The sequence below is a fragment of the Idiotropiscis lumnitzeri genome, unplaced genomic scaffold, assembly GCF_059441095.1.
Source record: "Idiotropiscis lumnitzeri isolate Australia: NSW breed Sydney's pygmy pipehorse unplaced genomic scaffold, RoL_Ilum_1.0 HiC_scaffold_35, whole genome shotgun sequence".
Taxonomy (NCBI): Eukaryota; Metazoa; Chordata; class Actinopteri; order Syngnathiformes; family Syngnathidae; genus Idiotropiscis; species Idiotropiscis lumnitzeri.
Genome location: NW_028283573.1, coordinates 674547 through 692300, shown reverse-complemented (window position 1 = coordinate 692300; position 17754 = coordinate 674547). Strand labels below are relative to the sequence as shown.

Genomic DNA, 17754 nt, shown 5'->3' with positions numbered 1-17754 from the left:
TAGTTTAGTTTTAGTATTAGTTTTTTAATTGTTTTTTTACGCGTGATTTACGCGTGATCAAGATTTAAAAAAAAAAAAAGATCCTGATCATGGTAAGTATTTTGCAGTGAAATTTCAACAAAAATATTTTTTCAAAACATTTTAACAGTCAATAGACATTGAATCACAGCATTACCGCTTTTAAAGCCAGATGAAGGCATGCATGCATGCGTCCTAATTATAATAAAGCGAAGATGCCTTGTTTGCCAAGTTCTAAAGTCGATTTTTGGATTGAATTTCTCTCGAGAAGTATTAAACCTCAGTTTACAATGCACCATTTTTTTAAATATACTGTTTATGATGTTACGACAGCAGGAATGCCCGGAGAAAACTCGTTTTGTGTCATTCGGGAAAGCACTCGCTCGATCTGAGACGGAGTTGGCGGTACGAGGGCCTGTCAGTAACAGGCTGGGACGAATTGAGTCGGTGCAATCAGTCGTGGAGCTCGAATCAAATGGTCCGTAATCTTCTGTTTCCGGATATTAACTGCCACCAGCGATCAAACTGCGATCGAGGGAACTTAACCAAACACATTTGAAAACTCCAACCTCTAATCTTGGACAAGTTTTCTCTCATTGTCGGTCTGTTCCCAAATGTAATTAGATGAACACGTCAGATTTGTGGGTACAATCAATACATATTGACAAATCGGCCCCCTCTCGTCTTGCCAATTAGCCCTAAAGAGGACTGAACAGAAATCCGTCAGCTCTTATTTCTGCGTTTAATATCTAAAACTTGGATCCGACCATGGAATTTATAAGTGGGAGACGCAGACGGGGGGAAAATTATCTGCCATAGTCCAATTGGTTCTGGCATAACTTCACTCTGGAATCTTTACCGTTCTATTTCCCATAACATGGTCGGTGGAGGAAGCGGAATGAAAAAGGTATTCCTCTGAACAATGAAGTAATCGCTCATATACATCCTCCGTCCAGACGACACCGGCTGGGCTTGGACCCAACCTAAAAATACTGCCGCGTGTCGTCTTTTCTTTCATCTTTGCCTTCCTTTTTTCATGGAGCACGTGAGAGCTTTTCTTGGCCGGGCCGATCCTACGAGGTTGCACCATGCCAAACATCCTCTGATTTACTGCTCCGAGCACACGCTATGCCTTTGCTCTTTTTGAGCTATAAACGGCAAAGTGTTACGTCCAGATCCCGCTTGCTATATTAACCTACATTCTTTCCAATGGAGGCTGCATGTACTGACTATAACCACATGGCGAGAGGAGGCAAACCTCCCCAGCCCTTGATGGCATACTCTCAGCTGGAAATGGAACGATGGGGATTGCGGACTGATATAATCTCTACTTGACCTGCTCTTGTATACTACCGTATTTTTACGGCCAAAAGACGCGCTGTATCAAAGGGCGCAGCACCAGTTGAGGGTGCTATTTCTGTATTTAACTGCTAGCTCGCGCATGCTAGCTCGCGCATGCTAGCTCGCGCATGCTAGCTCGCGCATGCTAGCTCGCGCATGCTAGCTCGCGCATGCTAGCTCGCGCATGCTAGCTCGCGCATGCTAGCTCGCGCATGCTAGCTCGCGCATGCTAGCTCGCGCATGCTAGCTCGCGCATGCTAGCTCGCGCATGCTAGCTCGCGCATGCTAGCTCGCGCATGCTAGCTCATCAACAACATTCCTTTTCAGCTACATTGTCTTTGCGACCTAGCGTGCTCCCCCACGTCCTATTATATGTTTCATCAGGTGGGACAGAAAGTCCAAAAAGACCCGCTGAGCTCCAGAGAGCAAGGCCCGTAGGCACACTGAGGTTTTATAGAGGTTCTGTTTTTTATGTGCCCCTGAGTTCACGCCCTGAATTTTGTTTCTCCACGACGAACGCGGTGCTTGGCAGCGGCGTTTGGATGCACTTCAGCCATAAAAGCAGCAATAAAGTAGAGAAGCAATATTTGCACACCAAAATTGTTCTGAAGCTGGCTCAGGTACACTTTGGGTCATGCCTCACTTGTACTCAAATCCAAAGCTGTGAATGTTTTGTGGATAATGATGATGATTCATATGGCAGCAGAACTGCATTGTACATCCACGGTGGACCTCAGAAATTGCTAATGAACATCAGGCAAAATAAAATTCCTTCGGGTTTTACTTCCGTACCCACACTACCCTACCTACCCACTTACTGAGTGACCAACCTTACTTGCAGAACCACCCTTACTAAACTATCCTAACTGCCGACCTACCGGCGGACCAACCTACCGTGTTTTCCAGACTATAAGCGGCTACTTTTTTCCTAGATTTTGAACCATGCGGCTAATACAGGGGTGGGAAAACTATGGCCCGGGGGCCACATGCGGCTCGTTAAACGTTTTAATCCGGCCCGCCGAATTTGATTCATTAAATTAATTTTCTAAATACTGTGGTTTTTCAAAGACATATGTATTATAATGCTTTTCTTCACTTTCATTTAAAATTAAATGTATTTTTTTTTTCTACGATGAGGTGAGGTTACCGAAACACTCCATCCATCTGCTCCTGGTCCCGCCCCCCTGTCAAATTTTAGAACTCATTGTGGCCCGCAAATCATAAAGGTTTGCCCAGCCCTGGACTAATTCAACGGTGCGGCTTTTCTGTGGATTTGCCTTTCACCAGTGGGGGGCGCTCTATAGTTCTGCGGTTCTCTCTACTGTATCTACATGTCAACCTACTTATCTTAACAACCTACCTAGCTTCTGACTTGCTGAACATGAACTACATACCTACGTACCACCCCAGCTACAGACCTACCTTCCCACCGTCTGACCAACCTACCTGCCTAACTTACGTACCAAACCAAAACTACGGACCTATTGACTGGGTGAGTTACCGACCCGAACAAACTAGCAAACTACCGGCTGACCGACCGACCTACCTACTCAGCCTTCCTACCAACCTGCTTAACTTATCACCGACTGACCAACCTGTGTAGGTACACTACCTAATAAACAGACTAACCTCCCCACCTACTTGCTTAAGGTGCCCCACCGTATCCTACCAACCTACCTAATCTCAAAGCCTATTCTCTCTGAATGCAATAACGATTAGAAATGAGGCGGGACACTGGATTGAGAACGTTGTAACACTCGCAAGAGGATCCTTCAACTTCCTTCACCTCAAAATTAGCTCTTCTGTGATCCAACGCCATTCTTCACTGGACTCTGGAATGCGGTGGATGACGGATATATTTTCCTACATTGTTTCACCTGCTCTAAACGGAACCACATGTTGCACATGACCGGAGTGCCTCTCTTTTGTCTCGAATTAAAAGCACGAGTAAGGCTCCCAGAGTAGTACAGCGAGGCCCGCCAAAGCCATCAAGTCTTTCCCCGAAGCTGGACGTCAATTCAGAACTGCGACAGTTTGACCCGAAGCAAGCGAGCCGGCACGCAACACGAGGAAGCAGTGATATCAAGTGTCGAAGGACTCCTGTAATGCTGCACGCTTAAATCGACGTGATGGTTGTGCGTCTGCTGAAAAGAGGCCTTGACTTTTTGGTTTTGACGTGCTTCGAAAACATGAGCAAAACCGTACTGGTCATCAGCATCGGCATGCCGTGTCTGCGCTGAACACACCACGGGCTAAATCTTACATCACTGATCTGCCCGATTACATAAGTGAGGCGCGTATGCCATTTATCAGCCCCATTGCGTTTTCATCGCACTTGTCAGTCACACAAATGAGGAATCAGTCATTTCTATCCAGAGAGAAAAATTTACGCGCCAATGTACGGTTCGCTTAACGGTCATCACTTTTTTTTATCATTGGGGTGAAAAAAAAGCATTTCATGAAAGAAGATATTTTTTTCTCAGTGGATATTTGAGCCAGTTGACACCTGTTTCCGGGATTTTACATCATCTTTTTGGATGACAATAAAAAGCCATCTTAATTGGGGATTCGACACCAGCTGTAAACTCATCAAGGTAAGCCAACAGGATCTTCTTCCAACCTTTTTTTTTTTTTTTTTGTTGCAAGGAAGTCAAAACTGTACCCTCAGTGAGACGGTTTATGTCACTTATAATCATCTAGTCTCCAGGTAAAAATCCAGAGAGATGGTTCTCATTTCAAGAGAACATTCCACTTCCAAGTTAAGATTAGGTAACCTAGAGAGGAGGTACTTTTCCTAAAGGAATTTGTAGTCCTCAAATTAAGATTTTGTCCAGAGAGAACATTCTAGTCTCCTCGATGTTGTTGTCCTTTTGTTGCATGAGAAAGTTAAAGTGATAAGTAAATTTTTAGTCCAGAGAAGTGATAATTGTCCAGAGAGAAGGTTCTTGTCCTGAAATACGGTTGTCCGGTGAGAAGGATTTTTTAGTTTTTTGTTCTTTGGGGTTGTTTGCTGTTACCGTATTTTCCGGACTATAAACCGCTACTTTTTTCCTATCTTTTGAACCATGTGGCTAATACAACGGTGCGGCGGGAGAAGGACACACTTGTCACTTTTCATGGATCAGAAGTAGATAGATGTGTGTCTGCATCCTGCATCAGGACAAAGCCAGGTGAGTTTAAGCTTGTGCTGCAGTGTCGCCTGTTGGTGAGGAGACATCTAGTGTGAGAGTGCAGATTGGCGCTATGGCAACACCCGGTGGACAAAAGTGTAACTGCAGCCAAATAAGGGACTTTTACATGCTCACTACCGACTCTTCCCAAGGTGGCTTGTTAAGGAGGCTCGCACCACCTCCATTTCGGGCATAATGCCGAGCCGGCTCCTCAGAGACGCGAGCTGACTGCTGTGCATTGAGAGAGCGGCCCGTTAACGCCTCGCCACATCGAGCAGCACCTCATTCCATGGCCACCGCACGCTCCCACAACACACTCAATTACCCCCAACATGTGGCGGAGGGGCGAGGGGGGTGCTGTGATTGATGGCAGTGCGCCGACACTCTCGTTTCAGTCAGGACAAATGTCCTCTGGCGACAGTTCTCGCTTGAGGTCTCGTAATCACCTCATCCGTCGAAGATATCGATCGCACGGGGGCCGATGTGTTTGGGAAAAGACTTGGGTCAATAACCACCACTGAGCACAGACAATGTATAAGTCTTTAATCATAAATCAATTTCAGGTCATTGTGAACAGGTTGACACCACTGGGGACTTTGTGGTTCTGCCGCCATCAGCAATGATTGATGTGTGGGTTCTTAGGAGAATTTCGTAGGGAAGGGTGTTGTTGTCCAATTCAAGAACTAAATCCACTTCACTCGTTTTTCACATCTGTATGGACGAAAAAGCTGGCTGGACAGAAGAGCATTAAGATGAAGTACCGTAATTTCTGGACTATAAGCCGCTATTTTTTTCCTAGATTTTGAACCATGCGGCTAATACAACAGTGCCACTTTTCTGTGGATATTTTTTTTTTCACCAGTAGGGGCGCTCTATAGTTCAGAAAATACGCTCAATAAATCTAGATTGTTTTTTTTGTTTTTTTACTACTATGTGTGTGGCGGGTCACATTTCACAATCTGATTGGTAGAATTCAAGGCAAAATTTACGGCTTACATGCGGAAAAATGTTGAAAATGTTTTTTTTTTGCCTTGAATCCTGCCTTTTTCCAGAAAACTCATTTTACATTGTAAATGTTAGCATATAAAAATTCAAAACTCATTTAAATCTGTAACTGTTCTTACAAAAAGATCTATTTTTTTCCTTGGGAACACATGCTCTTGACCGAAAGACACACATAATCACTAACTCATTCACTACCAGCCGAGTAAAAAAAAAAAAAAAAAAAAGCGATCTTTGACGTCTTTATCCGTCAATGGTAGTAAATGAGTTTAAAAAAAAAAAAATTCCAGACAATGTTCAGAGTCCTGTAAATGAGTCCTAAAAATAAACTCTGAAGACGTTAGTCTTTGACTCGCATCCAAATTGTGCTCCCCCGTGTGCAGGCCAATGGCGGTGACATTCATCATAGACAGCAGGAGCCATCCTAAAGGGCAAAGCGATGCGGTTGACAGAACCGGGAGAGACAGCAAGCGAAAGCAGGTAAGAAACTCGAATGGCGCTCAGTCGAGTGCAGACCGCCAAGGTTGAAGCGGTCGCAAAAGTGGGTCTGAGTAAAGTCAAACTAAAAGCGGGGCTACAGACATTTGACTCATAAAATTTGAAACACCTTAAAAAATAAATGCTATTATTAAAATGTTTTTAGTTGCTGACAAAATTCTGCTTTACACTTGAGCTCGTGAAAATGAGTCGAGTGAATATCGACTTTGCCCATAAAATTTCAGGTCAGGGTCCAAACTGTGAAAAAAAATGTTTTTTCCCTGCTTGGATCAACAAATCAGACAAAACTGGAGCAATAAGAATGTTCTGCGTTTTACGTGTTTTGCCACATTATAAGCCTCATGATTGCTCGTTTCCACCAATCGGAAAAAAAAAAACTGATGACCGAGAGGACAAAGCCAGTCTAGTGCTTGATTTTCCGGCAATTGGTCGAGCTTTGTGTCGCGTGTTGGGGAAAGGAGACTCACTTGAGTCTCAAGTGTTTAAAGTTGACCTCATTCCACGTCGTCGTCCTTCACCTGCCGAGTGCTCGACGGTACATCCAATTAGCGGCGAGCTGTCAAGAGTCTGGCGGACGAATGATCTTGACCTTGGAACATGTTATTTCTCCCGTATTTTTGGAAATAACGGTGATTTTGCACCTTATACAGCAGGCGTGAGCAAACCACGGCCCGGGGGCCACATGCGGCCCGTTAAACCTTTTAATCCGGCCCGCCAAACTTGAAAAAAATTAAAGGAATAAACTTTGTTAATGTTTTATTTTCTAAATACTGTGTTTTTTTTTGTTGTAATGCTTTTATTCACTTTCATTTAAAAGAAAGTTTTGTTTTTTTTTCTCCGATGAAGTGAGTTGACCAAAACACTCCTTCCATCTGCTCCTGGTCCCCTCTGTCAAATTTTAGAACCTATTGTGGCCCGCCAATCATATTTTTTATACAGTATAATCGTAAGGGTTTTTATTTTTCTGCACTTCTCATAAGAAGCATTTATTTAAAGATTTGTTTCCCAACCAGTGTGTCGTGAGACATCCTCAGGTGTGTCCGGTGTAAATATTTGTTCATCAACCAATTATTGATATAATGTAAAATGAACGAGTGTGTCCACCTGTTACTTTTCGTACAACAGAAAAATAGCTTCTCATGTTATTTTTTCTTTCCGTTGGCCAATCACTTCAGTCACTCTGTTATAATATAATGATTTATAAATATTTCAATAATAGCATTTATAATAATACATGACGACTTGATTGTTTATAGGTGTAAATATGTGAATGGTTGTTCATCCATGTGACCCGCAACTAGCTTGCAATAATGACAAAAAAGCAATATAGAGCTTTGTTTTTTGGGATATATGTATATCAATATAATGATCATTGGAAATTACCACAAAATAAAATGTAAAAAAAAAAAAAATATTTATATTATAATATAGACGATTACAAATGAGCTTGTATCATTATCCCAACCATGAGAAATAGTTTGCTAATTGCTAAATCATATTTTTTTCAAGTTGAGACAACTAAGTGGCGGAAGGCTGTTGCGTTTATAGTTAACAACGCAAAAAAGAAAAAAAAAAATCTTGATCCTGCGACGACGACAGCTGTTATTCAAGGCGAGATGATTAAGTGTTGCTGTTGTGCCTCTCTTGTGTTTCTTTCTGCTCTCAGCCCTATTGAAGTTTTGTCACGTTCATGTGGCTCTAAGGGAACATATTACAAGGTCAGTGCATTTTTTTTTTTTATGGGACAATTTTCACCAAGATCATAAGAGGTAGCGTGAAACATCACAGGGACATCCAGAAATGTCAACATCTCTGATTTAGCGCTTTTGAGTTCACTCAATGGCCACAACATTAGGTACACCTGTCACCTGCACAGTATTCATGTTACCAATATTATCATTATGTTGATCACACAAAGGGGAAAAGAAGAGTTTTTTTTAGCCAATAGCAGGATATGATCTCAGATAGATTTGCATTTTTTTCTAACTGTGACTCATTCTGAATGATTTTTTCTAAATTTATTAGATAATAAGGCATATGTTCCGTGTAGGTGTACCAAATATTTTGGCCTGTGCGTGCCGCTTGAAGGGCCTCCCGCAGTTACTGACATTCTTGTTCTGTCCAAGGCGCGCAGTGAGTCACTAATGCGTCGATTGCTAATTAGAAAAAAAAAAAAAAACTCTTAATTGACTGGCGACATTTCATCATTGATGGCCACCACCACGCTCGAGGCCCGTTGCTGCCTAGTAGTGCCCGAGAGTGCGCTTCTCCACTTCGATGCCCGTATTTTCTTTTCATATTTGAAGGATGATAATTAATGGCGTCCGCAGAGCTCATCTCGGTGCGGCTCCACCTCCCGTGACGAGTCCACGAGTCTTCGGAGACTCGATGAAATGTCTACTTCTCGACTCAAGCTCCGCGTTAAAAGGGCTGACGCGTCAGTCAGTGAAGTCGCGATGCATCCAAGGTGGAGTCCATAGCGGGCGCCTCTGGGTGAATATGCAGAGTGCCTGTCAAGACAACCGATCAAGACAGATTGTGGTAAGACTGCCATCTATCCATTTCTATGGCCAGCATGTTACCAAGAAAAGAGAATGTGTATTTTTTTTTTTTTTTTTATGTGAATGATTGAAAAGGCCCCAAGTACCTCTGTGGGATCCTCTTCACTGACTGCTAGTCTACAAGAAGACAAATGACGAGTCACTAGACAAATAATGGCACAGCATTTTGTTCACACTATTAAAAAAATAATAATAATAAATAAATAAATACAATTTTTAAAAAACGAGGTTGTTGTTGCTGTTGCGCCACGGGACACAAAAACAAATCAGCATTTGATTACATGTAAGAACAAAATGAGTCATGCCACACTTCTCAACTAAAGCAGATTGATGATGTGATTGCAGTCATAAAAAAAAAAAAAATCACCACATGGTTGTAAAGACGCAAACATGCTGCAGGCCACAAACAGACGTCAAGCCTCTTTATTGGTTGTCCTCATTTGTCCCGCGAGGGTTTCAGCAGCTTTTACACTGTTGTACCTTTTCGGCTGGACTTGGACTGACTTGCAGCTACCGAGTTCAAGTCTGCCGGGAGACCCACGTACACGCCGCCATAGTTCCTGAGTGGACAACAGACGTCATTTTCTATTTACATTATCTAGAATCTTGGCGCATTCATTTAGCATTTCATCGACTAAAATTGGTTCATTCAATTCATTTATTTATCGCGTCAAATAATTGGGTCGCAGACTTATCCTATATCATTTTGTAAACAAAAAATATTGCGAAAGCCAACCACAGTCACAAGAAGGAGTCATGCCATGTTGCCAGTGACCTTTCAACTACTGCATCTACCAGAGGGTGGCGCTAAACACGCTGCAGACCGCCCATTGGTCGACACAGAACCATCAAAGCGCCTCTACGGCCCTCGATAGAAACACGGCTTTGATCCTGACAGAGTTATTACTGCACATATTCAAAACACTGAGGACACGAGGCCATCTTTAAACTCATTCACTTACCAGCCCTGTAAAGAAAAGAAAATAATGGATTTTGACGTGTTTAGCCGTCAATGGTATTGAATGAGTTAATTGCATTCAAAGTAAAAAAGTACCTTCTTTTCTCATCGTCTGCCAAGGGATCTTCTGTCCTGATTGAGAGAAGATGCACATATCAGCTCAAAGATTTTCCTCCTGCCTCCACACGAGTGCACTTGTGAGATTTACCTCGACGTTAGCAACAAATACGCTTGATGATCGGATTAAGCAGCCTGTTACGCGGCTGGCTTATTTATGGCTCGCTTTTCGTATTCATTTATAATTGTCTCTGTCTGAAAAAGCTGAACGGGCAAGTGCCTAATGTCACTTTGACTGCAGCGTAGTGATGGGAAAATGAAGCTTCAAATTTGCTTCATGAACCCGTTGTTGTATTTTGGAGTCCTCTAGATGGCACTGTTGGATTAAATAAAGGGTTTAAAAAAAATGGCAAGTCAGCTTGCTTTCGGCCCAATGTTGAACCGAGAGCGCCATCTACAGGAGTCCAAAAATACTACAACTGGTTCATGAAGCCGATTTGAAGCTTCATTTAGCCATCACTACTGCAGCGTCATGACATCGGACATCGGACTATTCTCTTTAATCTCATGTTTCATGTCGTGTGTGTGTGTGTGTTTGTGTGGGGAGGAGGGGTGTGTGCGTGTGTTTGTGTGTGGTGATTTTTTTTTTTTTTTGCTGTGCGTTGCGGTCTTAACATGCTGCTGTCAGCTCTCATGAGTCCTGTGCGGTTCTGATGTTTATCAAGGAGCACACACACACACAAACCGATTCCGGGAAACACAAAGGCCCTCCCCAGGCTTTGATAAACGCTTCCTATTAAAAGCAAAAGGACTGGCTGCCCTCGGAAAGCTAGGAAAAAGAATTTTCTTTCATGCTCGCATATCCTTAATTGAATTTCATTGGTCATTTAGGCGCTTTTATGAAGCGAGCATGTGACTGTAAGCGATTAGTAAATGCATTTTGAGGTCATGGCCGACACTTTTCCTCGCGTTAAATAATCTAAAGTGGCGGCGATTAAAGTCGGTTACGTGACAAATGTTATTATTTCCTAATGAGCTGTGCCAAAGAGAAAGACGTGACGTGACGACGGGTGTACTCACACATCCCTGGAGGCTTCGGATGGCCCTGAAAAGTGAAGGAGAAGAGACACTTAATCTTTGTTCATCCAACATAATTGAAGGCCTCCTCGCGAACAGTTCATCTCGTTTACGAAACGGCGGTAGAGAAACAAGATTTAAAAGCATCATTGTTATCAGTACAATTAAGACCTTGAGATATGAGTGACATATTTTTATTTATTTTTTTTGCTTTGAGTTGCGAGTAAGAAATTTGAAGATACAAACTGTTTGTTATTCCCGCTTGAAATTCACTCTCAAGCTAAACATAAAAAAAGATTTGCGTAATAACATTGTGCCACTAGTTTAATGCTAACACAATGAAAAACGTCGTATAAAGGCTAACAAATTGTTGTGTTATACCCCTTTAAGCAGCAGGGAACTCAACACACACGATAGCATTTCCTATTATGTGTTAGCATTAAGCTAGCAGACGTTCAGTCAAAGTTCTGAGTTTGGTGTATATTCACAATGTGTCATTCTTTTTTTTTTTTTTTTTTAATGTTTTAGTTTGACAATTAACTTTGACTGGGAGAGGCAAGAAACAGCTCGAAGCCACTGATTTCGAAGAATTGGATTCAGAGGTTGGCAACCAACGACCACCCTTGAATGAGGTGAGCGATGAAAAAGCCTCACTGGGTCTTTTACAAAATGATGAAAATGTTTCGGGAAGCCTTACTTGGAATTGATTTTGAAACATTTGGAGCAGGCAGAGTCACCCCCCCGCCCCCGGGGACTTGTTGACTTTGGAGTAAATCTCCTGATTAGTTTCACCGCAGTTCCACATTATGCTTGTTTTGTCGCACAAAGGCAACAATTGTGGCGCTATTTTGTCGACAATGTCAGGAGCCCATTTTTTTCCCGCTATTTCAAACAGTTAGGGGGTTTCTTAAGCAGCGTTTTTTTAGATCCCTCTGAAGGATTATCCTGACTGATCATTTGTTGTCCACTTCTCACTAAGTGGGCCCGGGCAAAAATCTGGATTATTCGACTTCAATATTTATGAGTGCAAATCAATGACTTGGGCAGAGCCACGGACTCCGTGTTGAAACGAACGATCGCAGAATTTGGAAATGGCGCGCTGTGTTGAGTACACTTTGAGTCCAGAAATACATTTTGGAGACTAGTGCTCCCATCGTGTAATTTTAACATTTTCATATTTAAATGGTGTCCAGAGTCGGTGTTATTTCAGAGTTGATCACATCTAGACGAGACGAGAACGACGCCATTTTCTTCTTCCTTTATTTTCACATGGTGAGTGGAATTAAATTCAGATTTACGGGAATAATTAAATGATTACAAAGTGATGGTTTGAACTACAGTATTGCTGAGGGTGACGCGTGCGGGGAACATGCTCTTTTTTTCCCCCCGCCATACTACAATAAAGTGTAATTGCACATCCACTCCAGTAGTTGGCAGTGACGCTCTCATTGCCCATTGGATTAAAAAAAAAATTGTTTTGTTCCTTTTTGTTTTGCAGGTTAAAGTATTTTATTTTGTTTTGTTTCATTTTATTTTCAGCAGCAAATGGTGCAATGAGTCTGTCAAAAATGTTTACAGCTTAAACAAGGACATTATTATTTGAATTTCAGGCAAATTGATTGACATCTTTATTTTGACAGACTAATAAACAATGTTAATAAGGCTATTTTTGTAAATTGAATTATATCTCTTTTTGTTTTCTTTATTTTAACAAGTCTACGATGTTATGCAGAGGTGTACCAACAACTATTTTATAGTAAAATATTATTTATAGTTAAGTGCGGAGAGTGGATGGTGTGGTGGGTGATGTAGATAATGACATATTATTCTTATTATTATTATTATTATTATTATTATTATTTTAACACCTGAAAACAGCTGCCGTTAACTCCTGTTACCCAACCCAAATGTAAGAAAAACCTGAAGAAGCACTTTGTTCCAAATAACAAAGTTGCAGTGTCATCAAGGAATTGTCTTTGCCCTTGCAAAATAAAATGTTTGGATGAATGGAAAATGTTGCGGAGAACATTTGCCAACTCCATGCAGCCGGTAAAACTCTCTGCGTCTCCATGATCCTCCACATTTTTTTCCCCCCAATGTTTCTGTAAATCCTTATGACATATAGTACTACAAATATTGATAATATCGAATATTCTCCTGTTGAATAATCTAATTTAAGAATCATCAAAGTATTGAGTTATTTTTCTTTTTCGGGAACATTTAGAGCAATGACTTGAATTTGTGACTCAGGTTTTTTCGACCTACAAATGTTGGGATGTTGTGTAAAATGTGAATACAAAAAAATAGAATGATATGCGAATCTTAAAAATAAAAGTGATTAAAAAAAATTAATAATAAAATTAAAAAAAAAAATTAAAACATGTTGAGGTGATATTACAAATTTCTTGACATGATTTGAATATTTACAACTCTCTGCAGATGCTGTATTTGTACCAAAAGCTATCAACTCCTTTCAGAACTTCTGAGTGAGTGTTCAAATGTTGCCCCGGGGTTATCCTCGTGATATTTCACAACTCAGGCTTTGTTGTACCACACAATCTATTTAAGTTCAAACTAACAGTCGGCAGACATTCTTAATGGGTACTTTGAACAACACAACACAACATACAAACAATAAGGAAAAAAAACATGAGAAATGTATCCATGACGAGAAAAGCCAAGTATGTGCATGCATAGGAAAAGAGTGAATTTCCCTTTGAGATGTCAAAAAAAAAAAAAGAAGTCTGCTGACATGACACAGGGGCCCATTCAGAGGACAAACAAAAGCTCTTTCATATCTCAGGAATTGCATCTGTGTAAATAAGGGCAAGGATGAGCAGTACAGCGTGTGCCTGGGCGGTCACTTGAGTCCGCGAAGACTGAATGTTGAAATTGAAAAATTGACGTGCGTGACTCAGCCGCTGCGCTTTTTCACTGATGCACGATTTGATTAGTTAGGTGGAAAGCCACAAACTAGGATTGAGCATGTCGCTGCGATGACAAAGAAAGGGTCTGATTTTAAGCGTGACCAATCACGAGAACAAAAATTCAACTTGTTACTTTCCTGCTGTGTAATACGGCACCGAATATAAGAACGCCGACTGTACACTACATCCGTGGCTCTACAAGTGTGGAAAGAAAAGAATGACTGCCCAAGTGCTGTTCAGTTGTATTGAACTTTTTTGCCGCATGACACCCAAAAAAAAAGGGAATTCTGAATCAGGTGGGATGTCTTTGAAATGCAGCGTAAATACAAGTCACATGGATGTCATTGCAATCCGTCCGGAGTGGAATTATTGCATCTCTACAAATCTGCCAGTAGGGGGCGCCTCTGACTCTTTTCAGGGCATCACCAACAAGTTGTTTGCTGACCTTGACCTCTGACCTTGTGAAGCTGGGTTAATAGTGTTTCAGTGTTTCATGGTGTGTCCGAAAAAAAATTCTGCCATGTTTTAGGATGATAACTCAAATTTTAGGCTAATTAAAATCAGCCATCTGTAGTTCATATTTGGTGGCAATTGAAAAAAAAAATCTCAAAGACAAGTGTCTTTGAAGAACCCCTGGAAATGAGGAGGTCCTTATTGTGAGTATCGGAAGAAACACGAGCACTTGGCATTCCTTATAAAAAATGTTTAGAATTGCCTATATTAATAGTCTAATTCAAAAATATACTGACGACGATCCACACACATTACATCACATTAAAAAAAAATGTTTTTTCATATTTTTGAACATTTTCACTGGAAGTGCACGCATGCATATTTTTGCAGTGGCTGATAATTTCTTCTGCTAACAACCCAGGCTAAACTTAACTCCTCCCTGACATGCAAAGCTTGTCTCTCAGTGAAGATGTATCACTTTGATATCCTTCCTTGACACCGATGTCAAGCAGGGCTTTAGCGCCACCTTGTGACATCCAATGCGCAGGGCTTGTCGTTCCCTGGAATACGCGCTTTGAACCAAATTAGAAACATTCTTTTATGTATTCGGGCATGAATTTTTAAGATTTTTTTTTTTTGGGGTCAACTCATGATTGATGTACCAAATTTCATGTTTGCAACGTCACATGCCAGTAAACCATAACGTTGTTTTCCGTACAAAATTGCAATTTATCAGCTCTTTATCAGACGTGGGTGATTTTTGAATGGCACGTGAGACTAAAACAACTTTTTTCCTGGTCATTGTAAATATTCCGAGGACTGATATTTTTATGAATGAAAGCTAGTCTTGAATCAGATATTCTTCTTCAAGCGCACAGGCAGACGCAATCAATGTGCAATTTCACGACAGAAACGGAATCACTCGAAGTCCAAGTGGGCACATTCCCCATGCAAATGCTTTCTATTCATTCATCAGTGACTCCGAGCCCCCAACGCGTTTCATTTGCATTCTTATCACCTTCTAGCTTTGGTGCAGATACACAGAATAACCCCCCCCCTCCTTCGGTGTTTGTGTCTCACATTCCGATCAAATAAATTGAAAAAATAAAATAAAAATAAACACTCACCCCCTCCTGATGTGCTGGCGGCCGACGAATTCCCACAACCCATTTTTTTTTTTTTCATGAACGCAGCCGTCGTCCTAACGTGAGCGTCCGATGCCCGCTGACGACGAGGAGGTGGTGGAGGCGGTGAAGAATGAGCAACACATCAGGAGGAGCAGGAGAGGGAAGGTCAAGGAAGCGTCTCTCGCGGTTACGCTCCAGAGTCGGACGGGAAACACAGAGCGAGGGGCTTTTATACACACACTGGGCTGGGGGCGTGTGTGTGTGTGTGTGGGTGTGTGTGTGTGTGTGTGTGTGAGTTTACAGTGGGCGAGAGGGAAGAGAGAAAGATGCTTTGCTTTAATGTGATTTGCTCGTCTGTTACACTCTGACACGGTTGCCCTGGAAACCAGGAGAGGAGGGCGTGTGCAGAAGTAGCCAATGGAGAGCCTCCATTGGATGTTCAAACTTCTCACACCCATACATACATTTTTTTTGCCCTTGGAAGACGAGTTGGACAGCCGTTTACGCATGACAACCGAGTGTAGAGTTGTGATAAAAAAGTTGGTTCTTTGCACACTGTAAAAAAAAAAAAAAAACACCTACCGTCCGGGGGCACAAAACCACAATTTAAGTTGGAGCAACTTTAAATTATAAATGACGGTATTGATGTTTACGACGACGATGTCGGTTAACACAACAAAGAAAAAAATAAATAAGCTGGCTCCAAAACAATTTGCTGCGTTGTTTTTAACGTAACTATTTACGTTGGTGTGCAGGAAAACGGGACAAACATTCTGTTCACTCCTTTTTCTTTGTTTCCTCTAATTGAAGTTTCAGTTCACCTGACAATTTTTACTGTGTACTGGGAACTAAAGTGTTTGAAAACTTGGCAACACTTGAGCATTTGTCCCTGTTTCAGCATTGTTGTGCTACCGTTAAATTTGATCATGTGTGACTCAATGACCTATATGTTTATGTTCTAAAAATATAAATATTGTTAAAGTGTCTTTTTTTAATTTAGTGTCTCGAATGAAGCTTTTTTTTTTTTTTTTACATTTGGCATACAAAGATGGTTCTGATTGCCAAAAACTGTGCCAAGCAAATTATAATAGTAACTTGCCATAGCTGGGCACTTGACCCTTTTTTGCATTTCAGTCCCCTGATCCGGCCTCGACCCTCCGGGCTCATTCATAACAATTATTGGCCCCGACCACGTTCCGCCAGCCCTTTAAAAAAATAATAAAACGCGTCCATGTATAACGCCGCCAAGGGGGAGATGCTAACGACAGAGGTTTATTTAAACAAAATGAGCTTTCTAATTTACTATTCAAACCCGTTTAGCTTATTATGGTCTTATTTATCTACTTCTTGTTTCTTCTTCTCCTTGAACATGCCCAATGAAAGTTAATCAAACCCTTTTTTTAAATTTGTCTCTCATTATCATTTCAGCCGGTGTGTTGATTCCAGATGGAAGTAACATAGTTAACTTCATCACCAAGAGGCAATTTAGAAACGTATAAGTATTAAAAAGTTAATTCTTCATATACTTTCTGTCATACTGTCAACGTCTTCTTTCAAATCTGGAGTGTTCTGACGTCATTTAACTTCTTGCGTCAGATATCATCTGAAATGATTGTTTTGGATTTACAGTGAATCCTAAAAGTCCGGTTCTCCAAATCCCTTACAATTGGTGTACTGTGCTTGTATCAATCAATGCTTTGTTTCAAATTGAATTTCTTTTTGAAATCAGTGGTAAACAGATCTTTCTTTTATGGCCGCTTTGAGCCATGCCAGCAAATGTCTAATCATCACAGTCATCTGATTCGGAACCACCACGTAACCAATTAAAGCGCCAAGTCGTCCGCTGGGGAGGGAAAAAGCAACGGCGCTCCATCCCAGCCTGTGTTTGTGCTGCTTGTCGAGACTTGTCTTTGTCAACGGCTACCCTACAGCATTTGCATTGTAATCATATGGTGGTCACTAGTGATACCCCAAAAGTCTCAGCTTATGAGAAGAAGTTGTTTTTCCCCATGGTTTCCAATCATTTTTAAACAATGTGCTTCTGTTAACGGTTAAAGACACGTGCAACTTGCTTTTTACTTTCAAACTTGCATCTCGAACTTTTTACTCCAATTACCGACCCCAAAATGTATATTACAACTGCACTAGAAGGTTGCCGCATATGCATATCACCAGTGGTACTTGAACAACGCTTTGGAAAGATCCAACCCAATACTGAATGGTTTGCTTTATTTTGGACCTGAAGGCAGATCATTTTGTCAATCATTTTGAATGGAGCTGCCATTCCTTCTCTTTCCATTAGAGGCCGCTGTTGACAGCTAATTCAGAACCATAACCAACGAGAAACAGCGAGACACTGCGTGTCTAACTTTCTTTCTTATTTTTATCTATTTTTTTTCTTAAGACACCTCACTTGAAAAATGACATAATTTAATTATTTTATGTATGTATGTATTATATATCGATATATTTCTGGTGCGTTTGTGTGTGCGCGTGTATGTTGTTGACAAATTATTAAATAAAAAATTGTTTTAAAAAAAGATTTTTGGGGAAAAAATAGTCATA

General features: G+C 41.2%; 1 protein-coding gene and 1 long non-coding RNA gene across 2 annotated transcripts; one reads left to right on the top strand and one right to left on the bottom strand.

Moving 5' to 3' along the window:
* The first annotated feature begins 3716 nt into the window (after positions 1 to 3716).
* LOC148315852 (uncharacterized) lies at positions 3717 to 17683 on the top strand. Its single transcript, XR_015840547.1, has 6 exons — positions 3717 to 3953; positions 5915 to 6011; positions 7696 to 7747; positions 8360 to 8570; positions 11211 to 11314; positions 15256 to 17683. It is a non-coding gene; the product is annotated as an uncharacterized LOC148315852 (long non-coding RNA).
* On the bottom strand, positions 7749 to 15500 carry c25h12orf75 (chromosome 25 C12orf75 homolog). Its single transcript, XM_088287327.1, has 6 exons — positions 15190 to 15500; positions 10686 to 10710; positions 9645 to 9680; positions 9071 to 9150; positions 8677 to 8707; positions 7749 to 8539 (listed from the first exon to the last, which is right to left on the bottom strand). The coding sequence occupies exons 1-5, from the start codon at positions 15245 to 15247 to the stop codon at positions 8703 to 8705; spliced, it is 204 nt and encodes a 67-aa protein (XP_088143453.1). The 5' UTR covers positions 15248 to 15500; the 3' UTR covers positions 7749 to 8539; positions 8677 to 8702.
* Positions 17684 to 17754: the final 71 nt, after the last annotated feature.